Here is a 17,904-nt window from a genome sequence, read left to right as displayed (position 1 = left end):
GTGATTGCTGAGAGGGGAAGCTTTAATTTTCAAGGTTCCATAGAACTCAATGAAACAGCACCATGTAGTGGCTGTTTTCATCATGTAACATTCCAAGTTAAAAAGATAGTTCATTAGTTCCAGAACTTTTCACGATGGAATAACCAGGAAATACCTCTGGATGTGCCCTGGAGGTTGCTGACATCATGAAGAGGACCTGCAAACTTCTGTGACTGAGCAATCTCAATAGCAGGATAAAAGCTATGTGTGAAGGAACCCTAAAATAGGTACCCTTTTGGAATTTTTATCTTGATTCAGTACACAAAGGGCTACATGCATCTGAGGTGAATATACATGGAGGGCATTATCTAATGGTATCATTCCACAGACTCAAACAGCACTAGTGAAACTCCACCAGTTTCTTTCCATTGCACAAGCAAGTGTGAATTATGCTTATGCAAGCAGTTGTGCAAGTGTAATGTGCAACGGCACTTGTGCAAATGTAACTGTAGTGGATTCTTGTCTTGACCATAGTTTGGAAGCTACTTTCGGCTAGTGCAACGTCATTTGCACTAGGGAAATGACATAGTTGGATATTGCCCAAAGTACTGATGAATGCACATCAGGAAGCCACTTTTCAGAGGAAATGTTATCAAAGAAATTGCACTTTGGGTTTGTAGAAGTAGTTAAACACAGGTGTGAACTTCAACGGGCTTTGCTCAGGGACCAAATGCCCACAACTACACTGGACATCAAACTATCACCTCTGAATGGATCATATGGTGGAACCAAAAAGGACACATTCTGAAAGTACACCTTTCGCTACCGACTAACCTCACCAAGCACCCATATACCTAGAATTAGGTTGCAGTACTTCTGTGCCAGCTCCCAGGCAGGGATGGGCCTCAGCACTTCTCTTTCTGGAAGTTAACCAATAGTCCCGCTACTGCTCCCCTCACCCATTAAAGCTCTCCAACCAGTTTATACACCATCTTCTAAACCCTTTAGAATGTGGCACCCTGAGTTAGCCACTAGTCAGTCAATGCTCTTTTCCCCAATGGCCAGAGACCACCACCATCCATTCCTCCCCCGACCCCAACTTTAAATGCTCACACACTGCAAGTTCCACTCTTTCCTCTAAAAGACCAATACATTCCATTCCACTATACTATACAGGCTGGTAATTTTGAGGGATTTAGGGTGGAGGCAGCTCTGAAAACGATCCAATAATCTGCACAGTAGAATGCCACAGGCAGAAACTGGAGACTTCTACCAAGGCCTTCTGTTTGATACTCCTGATATACAGCAACCATTGTCTTTGCAGCCTCCTTAAAATAATGCACAGCATCGCACAGTCATATCTCATGCTCTATTGATGCCTGAGACATTTGCCAAGTCTTTGATAAGATTTAGAAAGCACAGGAAAACAGGAAGAGGCCGCTTTTCATGTGATATCATGATTAAAATCAAGAACCAAAACTAAATATAATTTGTCAACACATCTGTACTTGCACAAGAAATGAATTCATCATCTGGGTTACATTTTCTCCTTTAAAGAGGGTATATTCAGTTTCGACCAAGGGATTACTCTATTGCTGGGCAGTAATCATAAATGAAATGTGTTTTTACAAAAACAAAAACAACAAAAAAGTAGAATTAGTACAAAGAGACTAACGTCAGTGTAATGACTCTTCCTGCTGAAAGAAAGAAAGAAAAATGTACCTGAGGCTCCTGGATACGCCCCACTGAAATTAATGGAAAATTAGTGGAGATGCTGATGAAGGTCTCCAAAACCTGGGCTCAGAAATGAACTTTGGGGCACCAGAAACCCTGCCTCAGAAGGGCAGCCAAGTTTTACAAGCCATAGCCTTTTTGCAGAGGACTATGCAGTAGCCCTTGGGAAACTACATCACCCATAGTTCCCCATACCCCCATCACACTGTTCGCCAGCACACCAGAAGGACAAAGAGAAGGGGGGGACCCCTTCTCTTCCCCATGCTGTTTCACAGCTGCGTCCAATTAAGACCTCTCTCATGAAGGCTCCTCCTCCCTCAACAGTTACCACCACCAGCCATTCCAGCAGGCTGTACAGGGATATGACAGGGAGAGTAGGGCCGTTCCGCCAGCCCGGCCGAAAGTCCTCCCTCGTGAAGGCTCCTCCTCCTCCTTCAGCTGTCAGCACCAGCAGCCATTGCAGCAGGCTATGCTGAGGGAAATGAGAAGGGGAAGCAGGGCCGTTCCACCAGCCCTGCTGGAAGAGTTAATCCCCCTCCCCTTCCCCTTCCCTTGTGTGTTGTGCCTTTTTAGAGTGTAAGCCTGTGGGCAGGAACTATCTTATTTAATTAATTACATGTAAGCCATTCTGGGAGCCTTTTTGGCTGAAGAGTGGCATAAAAATATGTCTAAATAAAAACCTCTGAGTGAAGGGAGGGAGTGTGTTTGGGAGTGGGGGGCTTTCAGTGTGGTGGGAGGAGAAACATCTTTTCTAGCCCTTGACTTGGATCAAGAAATATTTCAATTTTTTTCTGGGGGGCCAAACCAAAGAAAACTTCAGAGAGCTCACCCATCTCTGTGTTTTAGTTATATATGTAATTATACCCTGTTTAAATTAGCCCCATTATGCTCTTTAATCGGCTTCTAATAACAACAAAATCACTAATACAACAAAAACTATACACATATACATATAATAAAATGCATATACCAATTTAAATTGCCAGATTAATGCCAAAAACGGCTGTTGCATGACCACTAAACAAAGCCATATTACACAATTGTTTTCAGCATGCATCAGTTTGTATTACTGAGGCCTGACATGATCCACTGTATTAAGCTAACAAGCCCCAGGTGTCAGAACAGCTTACGGTAAGGGAGGGAGGAAGCAAAAGGTTACAAATAACTAAACAGATGCTGTCCCCAGGTGAATTTTTTTCCCTACAAGATATTGGAAGTCAACTGGCTGGGCGATGCCAAAGCTTAATGAGGCCCTGGCTTGCTTCTTTGATGTGATTATTTGTTATTATTTGGTTTTTATGTGAGTTGAGCAGCAGGCCAGAAAAGGGGTGTTTATTTCCTGCCTTATATTAGGGTTGCATTATGTGAAACACAGCCATGAAGAGATCATCTGTCTTAGAAAGGATACAGGGAGTGTGCTTGATAAAGTGCGCATTTATTTGTTCATTTACACTGAATAGCTTCCAGTATGGAGGAAGCTTTGTTTAGAGGAAAATAGTCAAAACATCTGCATTTTGGTCCAAAGCAAAGACGGTCTTTCCATGAGAATGCTCCAGTAAACTAAAAAAATAGCTACAGAGATTATCCTAAAGACACTGAGGTTTAAATTTGCGAACCCCTTGCTCTGGTTTAATCCCAAAGTACTCTCTTGAGAATTGAGACTATAGCCTGCAAATGATATGTTCTGCAACTGTTCTGTTTACTTCAATAGAACAGTTCTGGAGTAAGTGGCTTGTGGACTATAGTGTGTTTCTTTTTGCTGGTCAACAGCGTTAAACTTTAGGTTGTATTTATCATGGAAAATCACACCATATGTAAGCAGAATTTGAGAAAAGCAAGCCTCCACAAATGATCACATTTTTTGTCTCTATTCCATTTCACTCTTTTCCAGCAAGCCATATGACAAAAAGAGCATTTAACAAATAGATGAAATACACCACTATTTCAGCGTACTGACGGATCCTTCCCCTGGCCAGTATCTTCATACCAGACATTAACTGCTAAAACAGTGGTAATTTGGAATAAAGGGATTAGTGTTTGGTACCTAAATCATTACTACAAACATCTAATGTGATGTTTTGAAAATCACTCTCTGGTTCATTCTCTAAAACAGAGTAAATCTTTCCATTCTTCCACCCTTTTCTGCCTTTTAGGGAGCAATCCTATGGCTGCTAGACAGTGGCTAGACAGCCATAGGATATGCCGTTTTCTGGGAACCAACCTTGGAGTCTACGCTCTGCGGTCTGGAGAACCAATCTCCCCCCACTTCTGTGCTGCCTCGGAGGCAGCGCGGAACAGCCCCATCCTCCATGCTCGCAAGAGGAGCGCAGAGCGTCTGGAAAGGGGCATGGCTGGGGGCGTTCCGGGGCGGGGATTGCATAACTGCCTGTATGACACATCCTATGTGTTGTACAGAATCCTCTGCCCCCGCTCCGTGCTCCCACAGCTAGACAGCCACAATCGGCTTTCTAGCCAAAAAAGCAGGTCAGGAGAAGCACGGGGGGAACAATCCCCTCTGTGTTTCTCCTGCCCTGCTTTGGATAGGCGGTCGCCTCCGAGTTCGGAAGCGGCCGCCTATCTCGATAGGATTGCGCCCTTACTTGCTCAACTAAAAACTCTCAGAGCAACTCCAGACAGTATAATTAGGGGTGGCGGCAGATACAGGAAGAACAAGTTAGGGTGCAATCCTATGCATGTTTAGGACAACTGTCGGCCTTTTTTTCTGTCTGAACATGCACAGGATTGCACCCTTACTTGCTTTTTTTGGTCATCCATGATTGTTCATAGGGCTCCTTCACATGGAGCTTTTATCCTGTGATTGAGATTGCTCCTTTTGCAGGCTCTTTACATGACACCGTCACCCTGCTGTGACCCTCCAGGGCATCTCCTGCACTAAATTGCCCTGTGTTCCATTTTTAAATAGATCGCAGATAATGAGCTATCAAATCACCCAGTTGTGTTCCGTTCAGTTTCCTCCATGTAAATAGTTAAAGTGTCAAGAAGAGGAGCGAGATCAATGAAAGATAATGGAAGACTCAGATAAGGGGAGAAGGGGGGAAGGGGGGAAGGAAGTGCATGTAAAGGGAGTCAGTGGTGATCCTGCATTTAAAACAGAAGCAAAAAGCCCCGTTTTAAATGCAGGATTTTAGGCTGGTGTAGAGAAAAGATGCCCATAATGTCTAAACTGGAGCTTGCATTTCTTTCATCATCACTAGGAGATAAGAAGGCACTATGCAGAACTCACAAGTGGGGGAGATGTACAAGTTCTAATTCATATATTACAAAGAAACAGAGAGAACAGGATTCTCGTGTTCTTCATATTCAGTACTTTCCACAGGTCAAATGCTGTCAGGCAGAATTTTAAACTTTAAATGCAAAGCTGTGGCCTGCATTTAGTATAACACGAACCCACACTACGGATTGTTGAATTTTAGATTGTCGTGATATGTGAACAAGGCCACGCTAACAAACCATGATTTGTTAAATATGAACAACACCGAAAAAGAACCCATGGTTTATTGTTTGGCTGTGAATTCTGGGTTGTTTAAACCTTCGGTTGTTACTACATGTGAACCCAGAACCAAGAATCTCAGCATTCATTTTATTTATTTGCATTTTTTTACACTGCTCTATCAGGCAGAAGAGAAACTGATCCACAGTTTGCAAAACAGCCATTCGTTGTTTAAAAAAAAAAAATAAGCAAGGTAAAAATACAAGTAGCAACACGAGCAAGGTTAAAAAGAGTGCTTACAAACACAGCAACTAAAGACCTGGGCAAATTTTAAAAATTATTTGTATGGCTCCAGAAATACATCAGGTTCAGCACCAAGCAAGCCTTCCTGAGGGAAGAGAGTTCCAGAGACAGAATGCCACAATTGAAAAGGTCCTCTTTCAGGTCCTCACCCATCTTACTTCCAAAGGTGGGGGAGACCTAAAGAAGGGCCTTCATGGAAGATCTGGATAACTGGGTAGACTCATGTGCTTTAAATATGAGCAAGCTTCTAGCCCTTATGGCTACTACAATATGGTTGAGGATATAAAATGTTCTGGAATCTCAAAAGCCAGAGACATAGCTGAGTAAGATATCAAATTATTGTGATACAGCTTTAGTGTCCTTTTCCTCCTATGACTATCAAGACTAAATTATGCAAAATAAGGGAAAATATGCCAATTTGTTTGATTGCACAGTTTATTCAGGTCGCAGAATTGGATTTTCTTGGCACAGACTTTGGACAGCCTGAGTGAATTAGATTTTTTTTAAAGCACAGTATACACAAATATGCTTTGAAGGCACATCCAAAGAGTATCATCCCACACAACTGGTTGGTAATCATAGAATCACAGAATAGTAGGGTTGGAAGGGGCCTACAAGACCACCGAGTCCAACCCCCTGCTCAATGCAGGAATCCAAGTCACAGCATCCCCGACAGATGGCTGTCCAGCCTCGTCTTGAACACCTCCAGTGTGGGAAAACCCACCACCTCCCTAGGTAATTGGTTCCATTGTGGTATTGCTCTAACAGTCAGGAGGTTTTTCCTGAAGTTCAGCCAGAATCTGGCTTCCTGTAACTTGAGCCCTTTATTCCGTGTCCTGCATTCTGGGATGATTGAGAAGAGATCCTGGCCTTCCTCTCTGTGACAACCTTTCAAGTACTTGAAGAGCGCTATCCTATCTCCCCTCAGTGTTCTCTTCTCAAGCCTAAACATGCCCAGTTCTTTCAGTCTCTCCTCGTAGGGCTTTGTTTCCAGTCCCCTGATCATCTTCGTTGCCCTCCTCTGAACTCTCTCCAGTTTGTCTGCATCCTTCTTAAAGTGTGGTACCCAGAACTGGACACAGTACTCCAGATGAGGCCTAACCAGTGCTGAGTAGAGGGGGAACTAGTATTTCATGTGATTTGGAAGCTATGCTTCTATTAATGCAGCCCAAAATAGCATTGGCCTTTTTTGTTGCCTCATCACATTGTTGGCTCATATTCAGCTTGTGATCCACAACAGTTCCAAGATCCTTCTTGCTTGTAGTATTGTTGAGCCAAGTATCCCCCATCTTGTAACGGTGCATTTGGTTTCTTTTTCCTAGGTGCAGAACTTGGCATTGATCCCTATTAAATGTCATTCTGTTGTTTTCTGCCCAGCACTCCAGCCTATCAAGATCACTTTGAATTTTGTTTCTGTCTTCCAAGGTATTAGCTATGCTGCCCAATTTTGTGTCATCTGCAAATCTGATCAGCATTCCCTGCACCTCCTTCTCCAGGTCATTAATAAAAATGTTGACGAGCACTGGGCCCAGGACTGAGCCCTGCGGTACCCCACTTGTTACCTCTCCCCAGTTTGAGAAGGTCCCATTGATAAGCACTCTTTGAGTCCGATTCTGTAGCCAACTGTGGATCCACCTGATAGCTGTCTCATCTAGCCCACTTTGAGCTAGGGATGTACGAATCCCTTACCTTGCTCCGCTCAGGGGCATCTGCTGTGGGGGGGAGGCGATCCATCCCTCCCGCTGGAATCCTGCCCGACTGGCTCCGCTCCACAGGCAAGGCCGTGGAGCCACCGGCCAGGGCCGGCTGCAGCCAGAATTCTGGCTGCTGCCAGGCTGCGGCCGCAAATGGTGGCTGCTACGCCGGCCACTATTTGCATCCCTGCCAAGCTGTGATAGGCTACGTAAGTATCTACGTAGCCTATCACGACAAAAGGCAGGGACACAAATGGCGGCCGCTACGCCATTTGCATCCCTGCCTTTTGCCGTGATAGGCTACGTAGATACTTATGTAGCCTATCACAGCTTGGCAGGGTTGCAAATGGCGGCTGGCATAGCAGATGCCATTTGCGGCTGCAGCCCAGCAGCGGCCGGAAGGCGAGCCGCCACCACTGGAGCTGCCACCGCCTCCAGGTAGGCTCCATCCCAGGGGGATTCCGCGGGGTGGTGGTAGGGATCGCCCCGTTTCGCCACGGACTCCGGGGGGCTGGATTCTAAAGAATCCAGCCTCACTGGAGTCTATGGTGGAATTCTCCAACATCCCTACTTTGAGGTAGTTTGCTCATCAGGATATAATGGGACACTTTGTCGAAAGCTTTGCTGAAGTCGAGATATATATGTTAACAGCATTCCCACAGTCCACAAGGGAGGTTACCTGATCAAAAAATGAGGTCAGATTCGTCTGGCAGGATTTGTTCTTGACAAATCCATGTTGGCTTCGAGTAATTGCTGCATTGTTTTCAAGGTGCTTACAGATTGATCACTTCATAATCTGCTCCAGAATTTTCTGTTAAGAGTTTTAAGAGTTCAAGTTCATTCTGTTTGTTTCCCATACTCTGGGCATTAGTATATAGACATCAAATACCATATGCTTTATAGGCTGGCTTTCTTCTTACATGTTTCTGAAGACTATTATTGGGAGCTATTAGAGCTGTCGTTGTGTCTGTGGTGCATGACCTTTCGTCCATTGTTACCCCCAACTTTACGTCCCCCTCCCCCATAGGATGCAGTTTAAAGCCCTCCTGATGAAGTTCTTCATGCTGTGGCCAAACACATTCTTCCCAGCCCTTGTAAGGTGCAACCCATCCTTTGCCAACAGTCCATCCTCTAGGAAGTATAGCCTGTGGTCCCAGAATCCAAATCTCTCGCGCCGGCACCACCTTCGCAGCCAGTCATTCACCCAGAGTATTTTTCTGTCCCTTTCTGACCCTCTTCTAACTACAGGAAGGATGGATGAGAAAACTATCTGGGCCCCAAAGTTCTTGAGTTTCCCTCCCAAAGCTTCAAAGTCTGATGTGATTTCTTCATAGCTCTGCTTGGCGGTATCATTTGTTCCCATATGGATGAGAAGAAAGGGATACCTGTCAGTGGGCTTTATGAGTGCAGGCAACCCTTCAGTCATGTCTCTAATCCGTCCTCCTGGGAGACAGAATACCTGGCGAGTCTATGGGTCTTCGTGACATACTTGGGTTTCAATCCCACGCAGCAAGGAGTCTCCCGCTATTACTACTCTTCTCATCTTGTTGTAGGCCTTGATTTCATTGCCTCTGCTTGACTGACCTTCAGCCTCTTGCACGCTCTCATACAGGGCCCCCCCCCCTGTAATTCTTCCTCTGCAAGCTGTCTTCCAGTCTCATCCTCAAGTACCTGGAAATGGTTACATAGTTCCACTGCTTCCACTAGGTGCAGAGTGGCTTCTAGTTCTTCTGCTCCTGTCACCTTTTTCCAAGGAGTGTCCTCTACTTAATTTTTCCTCGCCTCAGCATTTTCCTCTTCTGCCTCAGCTTGCTGTTGCTCTTTAAGCTTCTGTTCTTCACTTTGCTGCTGTAGTTCCATCGTTCTGTCTAAGAACTCCTCATCATGGACACGCACCACTCCAGTCCTCTTACCTTTTCTTCCAACAGCGTGATCAACTTGCACTTGTTGCACGTGTAGGCCATGTTGATCTCAGGCAAGAAAACAAACATTGCACACACCTTGCAGATCACCACCACTGGAGAGTCTTGTCCTTCCACTGTCTCTATTCCCTTTGTGTTTCTAGCTTTCTGATGGTACTGGGATAGCCTGTGCTTTGTCCTTTGTTCACTGGAGGTTAACAACAGAGTCCCACTAGTATGGAAGCGTGTGTTACAAGAAAAAATAATTTTAAAAAATGTTAGGGGCTTCTCCCTTGACCTCCCCTGGCAAACTCCTGTTTGCTCTCCCTGTTTGGTCACTCTCTGGGAGCTTGCTTGCTTCTACAGCCCCTAGACCAGCTGGAGCAGCTTCCTCTGCTCTGCTCAGCTAGGAGGCGGGAAACAGACTGAAACTCCCCGCCCACACAGCTGCTGGGAGTTCTCAGGCCACGCCCCTTCAATGCAATTGGAGCTCTCAGGAGCACATGGTGAGCACACGGCGACTCAGAATGGAGAGGACAAGATGAAGAGAAAGAGGCAATTAGCATTTGATCCTGAAGTTGTACTTGTGTATCTTTTGAGAATGGAAGGCAGGGAGAAGAACTCACCCAGCAACATCAAAACCCACACCCACTCCTGCTTGTAGGGACACCTGCACACTGCCTAAACCATGTTTGTCTGCTCCCTGACCCAAGTATCCAATATCAGAAAGATGAATTCACCCTTAAGAAAACACCATTACAGTAATTCTTTCATACGGCCCAAATTGGTCTCAGATTAGTTCAAAACTAGCCTATTTCCATGATGGATGTTCACCGCACACATGGTATCCTTTGACACAATGGTTGTTAAGCTGAGGAAGTGCAGAAATATTTTATACCATCCATATCCTTGCTGGTGAATACCCATTGAATAAGCTGGCATGGAATATTTGCCTTTACTGTAAATGGGAGCAGATGTTTCTGGGTTGATAAAGCAGCCAATCATTCCTCTGGATATATAATTCTTCTCCGGTGACTAACCTTTTGGGCATGAGTGGAAGAAAAATTATATTTCAGTAAATGTTGCTTGTCTTGCAATGGACTTGTCCTTTTCCAGGTAAAACAGATGCTCCCTGCATCAAGCAGGAACTGGGCCAGAACTGGAACACCTATCAGCAATTTATCTTGGAAACACGGAGAGCTAACCAAGCACAACTTAACGAAATTAAGAAACTGAACCTGGGATCTTCTCTGTCTCCAGCAGGTCAGTTGAATAAAGTCAAATACACACAGTTGCTAGAACATTGATGGTATTTTGAACCCCCACAATCCCTTTTGTATTACCACTAAAAACCACGAAGTAAATATTCTAAAAGAAATAAAGAAAAATGTGTAAAACCCATAGTGACAAACAGAAGACATGTAAGTTGTGCAAATTCTGTTTAGTTCTTGATATCTGATCTTTTAATAGATTTCATCGCCAGTACGGAAGCAAGTACTTACCAAGCAGATTACAAATACTGGCCCAAAGTCAACAGTGGATATTGTCGAGCAAATCGGAATTTCTCCAACCTTATATTTCAAGATGGCTACTATAATGAGTGAGAGCTATTGCAGGGACTTTATGGTGGGAAGCACTGAAGGAGGCGAGGGCATAAGGATGATGTCACAGAACAGTAAAATTTACACTTACATGTCACATAAATGGCTTGGGATCAGTATAATTCAAGGACTCCTTAGCTCAAATTCATGATGTGTATCTACTAAACAATTAACAAGAAGGTCAGAATTGATGACATACAGATTTGTACCAAACCAAGGGTGGTCCTGGTCACATGTGACAAAGGCTCCTTGACTTCTTTTGTTTACTAGATTTGCATCCTTCTTGTTGGGCTGCTTCCAGATGAGCATTTATTGTGAAATTCCCATGGCTAATGCCCTCACATTTTATGGGTGGCGGGGGGGGGGGGTGGTCCACACGACATCATCATTCATTTGCACCCCTTCTGTGTTTTCCCAGCAATTCTCCCAACATTTTTCTTAACAAGAAAAATGCTGCAGAACTGCAGCACAATGTCTTTGAAGGTGTGGACAGGAAAATGTGGAATCAAGGCAAGGTGGGAGGAATCCCTTTGGAAGGTGGATGATGTTCAGAGACAATCCTCCTTTTTAATTGCACTTCCTGTTGCAAAGCCAGTTTGTGTCCTGCAACTCACTTTACTCTTAAAGAGTTTTGCCTTTTGCTTTTAATCTTTAGTCATCATTTGCTTCTTCTTAAAAAGAAAAGTATGCATGCATTTGGTAGTCCTGCTCCTGGCTATCCCACTTGACGTTACCAGCCACAATTAATTATTTCCTGAACTTGTTTGATTCTGAACTGAGTTGTCTTCTAATCCAGCACTGAAATTGCCTGTTTAATTACAGAATTCTACTTTGTAGTTACCTCTTTTTAAAAATAATAATAGTAAATGTATGTTAGCACAATTCTGATAAAACAGAAGTGCACAAGAACTGTAAAACTAAAAAAAAGAGAGGTTGTATTGCTGAGAGGAGAGAGGAATCCACTCAGTTATGTTATCAGCCCCCTTTCAATGGTTTCCCCACCCCTAGCTTGTCTATGTCTAGTAGGAAGCCTCAGTGATTATTTTTAAGCTGCTGATTAATTACTACCTTCCCTTCTCCTCTTTTTGGGTAGTTTGAGGTGGTTTGGGACAGAGGGGAGGAGGAGGGGGAGGGGGATGTTGAGGGAGGGCACGAATGATGGAGGTGAACTTGGCAGTTTGTCAGAAAGAGAAAAGGGCGTGGGAAGACAGAATTGGCTCTTTGCTGGCTGTTCCTCATTGTGGAGTCCCACCAAATTTGTCTGGCTGGCTCCACACAAGACAAAAAGGAGAAAGAACTACTTTTAAATGCCAGCCCTCTCCTGAGTTTTTATTATTCTTAATTTCCCTCCAAGAGCCGGTGTGGAAGGGTCAGCTGGCCTTTGTAGTTCCCCAGAGAGTAGGTGCCTGAGATGATTGTTGCCTTCCTCCTTTTAATGGGGCTGCGAATCCCCACCTTGCCAGGGCGGAGGAGGGAGGTGCCTTAAGGGCCGCTGCAAAGCCATGTGAGGAGTCTACTGGCGCTGCCTTTTTGGTGGGAATAAAACCCATCACCACCAGAGGTGCTGGTGCTCTGAAATACTGCTGAAATAATCCAGCACTACACCACAACGTAAGAACTCAATTTCAAAAGGTGATGGGAGGGCAGAAATGGTTACACTTCTGCAGCTTGGGTGAACTGGACCGTCCCCTCCCTCTTCCACACAGCTATGTCATGCCCACTAGTGTGGATGGAGCACAGCAAGATGTACATGGAGAATAGTCTTGAAGGCAACTGCAATCCCGCTGGTAGCTTACAGCAGAAGACCAATGAGTGGCTGGAACCCAGAGTCCTCTGTCTGGAAGCACTCTTAGAAGGATGGCAATATGTTAAAAACAGTGAACATGAAATAAAAGAAGTAATATTAAAACACAACCGTCATATAAGCTTAATCCCAGCCAGCACAAACCAAATACATCACTTTCAGAAATTGCTCATAGACATTTGCTAAGTCTATGAGATATGCTGTTTGGCATGTCTTCTTGGGAAGGGAATTCCACCAGCAAGCCATGCCACTAAGAACAAGGGGATGCAGCTCTCTGACTTGCCCACATGGCTATACAGTTAAGAGGATACCCCCAGAATTATCTAGTCATTACTTCTCTTCCCCCTTCCCCCATACAGGAACCCCTGGATGTCAGAATACATGGACAACTACAACGTTTTCTTGAGGAAGCTGAACTGGAAGTCTCGGAACCCTGTGTCATCTTTCTGCTCAGCAATAAGACCCATACCCCATCTCTCCCATGGGATGCCCTCGCAGACGCCAATAGCAGTGAACACAGCACTTTGAAAATGCACACAGATGCCTGGCAGCCATAACAATTATGGTACGTGTTAAAGTTGTCTCCATAGTATTATACGTTGCAAGATGATCATGCAACATTTTGGGAACATAAGTAATTTAAAATTTCACAATACACAAAGAATTTAGAAAAAGTAACCAGTGATTTCTCCTCATTATCAAGTCATGATGGGAAGCTTTTTTTATTAGAAATTTAGAATTTGAAAATATAGGCCAGGCTTTACAGAACCAGGCTCAGAGTCAATATGCCACACTGGATACAAGTTGCAGAAGGAAAAGAGTAACAGGAGAGTCTTGCCTTTAAGACTTGCTTCCTTGAGGGCAACCCAGGATTCCTGCACTGAGCAGGGGGTTGGACTCAATGGTCTTGTAGGCCCCTTCCAACCCTACTATTCTATGATTCTCAGATGCTGGTTAGATGAACCTTTGCTCTAATCCAGTATAGCTCTTTCATTCTTATGAACTAGTTATATCTGTCCAAGGGAGATTTGGACTTATCAAAGAGCACTACCTGCCACCACCCCTGCCACGTGCTTTTGATACCGAGGAGGGTTTTTCAAAAGCAGTTGAGAGATGACGTGGGGGCTGCTGCTGACAAGTCAAAACCCCACTGGGCACATCCAAGGCTTTAGGTACCCTTAAAGTGACTCTTCAGATCCCAGCCATAATTCTTCACGATTTAAGAGAAGCAAGGACAATCCCCTTCTTTTCTCTGTATTAGGGATAGTAAGGAATGCAGAGTCAAATTCTCCTCTCTTTGTAAACAATGGGACATCTGCCGTTGCTGGTTCAATCTCAGACGGGAACTTAAAGGGAAGTAGGGAAGAGGCAACAACAGCCTCTGGCACCTACTCTCTGGGTGGCCTTAGTTAGGCAAATCAGTATTCTTTCAACTTGAGCGCCCCCCACCCGCAATTGGGGCAATACCACTGGCTTACCTAACAGGACTGTTGTACAAATTATTGGGCTATTGTATGTAAGTGCTTTGAATGCTGAAAGTGTTCTATAAATGCTAAGTGTTGCCATTGTCATGAATATTCCCCTTTTTAGTTTCCACCTCCTAAAAGCCAAAAAAAGGGGGGCATTTATGGAAAAGCTCCTGTTAATACTTAAGGGCACAATCCACCACACATATCCCATTGAAATTAACAGGAGTTGTGCTCTTGTGCATCTTCTCTTCATGTGAGCAAGCTTGCACAGGAGAACTTCCCTGTGGATTGTGTCTAAAAGTTAGAAGCATTTCCTGCCTGGCAATGTTTATTATTTATTTACCTGAACTAGGCTAAAAAGTACGATGTCTTTTTAATTTAATTTTTGTGAACTGCCCAGAAAGCTTCTGCTATTGGGCAGTATAGAAACAAACGAAACAAACAAACAAACAAACAAACAAACATCAAGATTGGTCTCAGCAGATCACAGCTCCCAACAACGACAACAAAAGGAAGGCACACGGCACCAGGCATATAAGCAGTGGAGCCGCCTTCCCCAACTTGATGTCCTCCAGATGTGCTGGACTGCAAATCCCAGCATGAGAGAAGGCTACAGTAGGGACTAAAGACTGGCACTTCATTCTGTTGGATTTGATCATAGGTGGGAGAAACAGCAAGCGGGTTCTTTGACGTTCAAGAATATGGCTTGCTGGTTCAAACGGATGTCCATCCAGTCCACATACGAAAGTGACACAGACCAGGAGTAGACTGATTAATCCGCTCCTAGTTCTATTTAGCTATCATGGCTAATACTCTTCACGAATTTGACCATTTTAAAGACAATGGCCATCACATCCTGGGGCCATGGATTTCATAAGTTTATTATACATTGTGTGAAGAACGGCTTTTCTTTCCTATAAAGAACTTGGCATTCATTTCCATTGCTGAAGCATCTGAAAGTATTCATTACTGAAATGCATCCTATGTAAACCAATATTTTTCTTTCTCAGCATAGTTCTACAAGCAACATAGGATACCAGCCATGGAAATTTTGGCATGGGACTACAGAGTCCTGGAGGCGTTTTATATACCACAGGCAACTGTTTATATTTTGCTTATTCATATGTTAGTATATAGCATAGCTAGGTTTTGATGATATACTTCTTTACTAAAGCAAAACCAGAGCCCTGGTTTGAACTGTGTATGGAAATGGACAGTGCTACTGTGCAGTACATATAATGTAGAATCAATAATCAACAGATAGAATTCTTCATGTTGTTGTGCTTTTTAAATAAACAATTGACGACAAGAACAACAACAAGGATTTGCTGTTGCACTTATTTCAGATAAGAATCTGATTATCTTTCATGGTTGTTTTGTTTTTTTCAATGAAAGGTTCTTTTGATGCCCCCTCCCCTCCATCCAGCATTCTTCTACGAATTCTTGCATATTATACTATCCAAATCAGTCTTAGAAATGGGTGAGAAACACGCACACACACACACACACACAGACGCACACACACGCGCGCGCGCGCGCACACACACACACACACACACACACCAATCTCAATTTAGAGCAAGCTTTCTGCGCTCCTTGGGGATTCCCAGGAAAAGACTGGCCCTTTTCTAAGATTCCTCTGAAACTGCAGAAAGATCTGGTTCATACTGAATGCTTCCCCCCACCAGCCCCCAGCCCCCCTTTGACCCCAGTCTTTCCTGCTGTTCATTTTTCCTCCTTCTCCAAACTCCCCTTGTGAGAGCGGGGAGGGGCAGACAGAAGGAAACTAGTAGCAGAGAAAACTGGGGCCAGCGATACGCCATCTTTAACTTCCCAGTGTACTCAGTGATAAAACTGGAGTTTCTGAGTATGCTCAGAAGCAGCTGCTGCCACAAGGAGGATTTCTGGGTGTTATCATTCCTCCAGGCATAAATTAAAAACGATGTGTCCAGCATTCATGATGGTGATGAAGGCTTTCAAACATGCTTGGAAGGCACCATTTTATCATGAAGAACACCAAGAATTTAAAGATGAACCCTCTGGTGTCCCCAGAATTTCTTGGCAACAGTTTTCTTTACCCCCAGGTAAATTTTGGAAGGATGGGAAGGAAGGAGATAGCCAGTAGGAAAGGCTGTAGGCGCAGACGTTGAGGTGAACGAACTACAACCTCTGTTGTAAGTTCTATGCAGAATATTTTAAAAATCAAATAAAAAGGACACAGTGAATTTCAAATTGGTCCGTATGTAGACAACATTATTTTGTAATTTTAAAGCCCAATGGAATCACTATCTTAAGGATTATTGAAGGATATAATCAAGTATCAGGCTACAAAATCAACACAGTGAAAACAGAATAATTAGGCATTCATATTAATGATGTAAAAAAACACACAGCTTTACAACCTAAAATATGCAATTAAACCCACAGAACATTTACATAGCTATTTTGCATTAAGTATGGGGGATTAAATAAGTAGTAACTGTACCATCTTTTGGGATAAAATAAGTTCTTTAAAAAATAAACAGTGGCCCAGTCTCAAACTTCCTTGGCTTGGTAAAGTCACTGGTATATAATGCTTATTTTATCCAAATTTCAGTCTTTATTAAGCTGTTAAAATATGAATCATACAATTTTGCAAAACCAAAATACAAAAGTGGCACTTGCATGTCTGAACATAATATTTGACTTTCACACTATGAGATTGAATTTGGTTTTTAAACAGTTCTTTTCTCATGGCAGTAAATGATGGTACCTCTTCAATAAAGATAGTTGTAACATAAAATAGGGAGCAATCCTATGCCCCCTAGACATTGTTTGAGGGGCCACAGCATAGTGGGGATTTTCCCTTCCGAGGTCGGAGACAGCACTTCAACCTCAGAAGGGGGAGCTGGAGATCTGATCCCCTTCCCCCACCCCCTTGCAGCTGGTGCAGAATGAATTGCAGAAAATTGACCGCAGAGAGGGGCACAAGCAGGCGTTCTAGGGGGCAGGGAGGGGAGGAGACTGGAGAGGCTAGAATATGAGCTTTCCTGAGCCTCCTTCCCTACCTTTCTGAAGCAGCAGTGCTAGACAGGCAAAAAAGCCCATCTAGCAAGAAACAACAATCAGAGGATGAGGAGGCGAAGATCACCTCCACTGCTCCTCCTGCCCTGCTGACTTCAGCCTGGACGGGCACTGGATATACTCAGAGGCTTCCGTCTCACAAGGGCACAACCCATAGGATTGTGCCCATAGTCATTTGCTTTGTTCATATGTGGGGAGTTTCAATAAAAGACAGTCAGGGAGATAGACGAACTGCTTAAGTTCTGCAACAATGCAAGTCTGGGTTGGACTTAAAGTTCATCAGTATCCCCCAGGACTTCCTGTCTTTATCATGAAAATTCAACATGGCAAATAAATATGTTCTAAAGGATGAATATTGCAAGATGAATGTAAAAAGGTGTATTAGTGTTCAGACCCCATATTACAGTTCATGTTTTCAACTGAAAAATTCTATGAACCATGCAATTAGAAACAACATTCTAAGAACATATATGTCTGTGTTTGGAAGATGGAAGGCCAAACAAGGTGTACCATGAAAGGTGCAATGCTATTTTAGACAGAAAAAAGTCCTACAACTCCCAGTATTCTCCACCCAGCATGGCTGACTGGGGCATGCTGGGAATTGTAGGAGTTTCCTCTGTCTAAACGTGCATAGGATTGTACCATAAAGGTATCACTTGGAAGCATGTCAGGCTTTGTTGTTTAATTAATAGCAGATGGGAGGGGGAGTAATTTTCATGAAGATGGCAGCACAGAGGGAGAGGAGGCTTTTCTTTCATGGGGAGAGAAAAAGGCCAATGACAGCTTTTTTCTGGATCTAATAGCAGCAGGTGGGGGGGGATTTTTGTTGGGATCGTGGCTGGGGAAGGAAGGGTTAGGTCTCCCCTCCTTACATGCTGGGGTCCTGATGAAAATTGGGTGGTGGT

General features: G+C 43.9%; 1 protein-coding gene across 1 annotated transcript in view; it reads left to right on the top strand.

Moving 5' to 3' along the window:
* The window catches only part of LOC146344484 (uncharacterized), a 28,635-nt gene extending 13,392 nt beyond the window's left edge, over nucleotides 1–15,243 (top strand). Inside the window, exons 3-6 of the mRNA XM_084857471.1 lie at nucleotides 10,179–10,325; nucleotides 10,533–10,662; nucleotides 12,827–13,032; nucleotides 14,947–15,243. Of these exons, the coding sequence (XP_084713597.1) occupies nucleotides 10,179–10,325; nucleotides 10,533–10,662; nucleotides 12,827–12,995 (446 nt within the window). The 3' untranslated portion in view covers nucleotides 12,996–13,032; nucleotides 14,947–15,243. The remainder of the gene's footprint in view (nucleotides 1–10,178; nucleotides 10,326–10,532; nucleotides 10,663–12,826; nucleotides 13,033–14,946) is intronic.
* Nucleotides 15,244–17,904: the final 2,661 nt, after the last annotated feature.

The sequence above is a fragment of the Heloderma suspectum genome, chromosome 5 (assembly GCF_057233095.1).
Source record: "Heloderma suspectum isolate Gila_16-S chromosome 5, 16-S_ref, whole genome shotgun sequence".
Taxonomy (NCBI): Eukaryota; Metazoa; Chordata; class Lepidosauria; order Squamata; family Helodermatidae; genus Heloderma; species Heloderma suspectum.
This window is presented reverse-complemented; position numbering and strand designations above follow the sequence as displayed.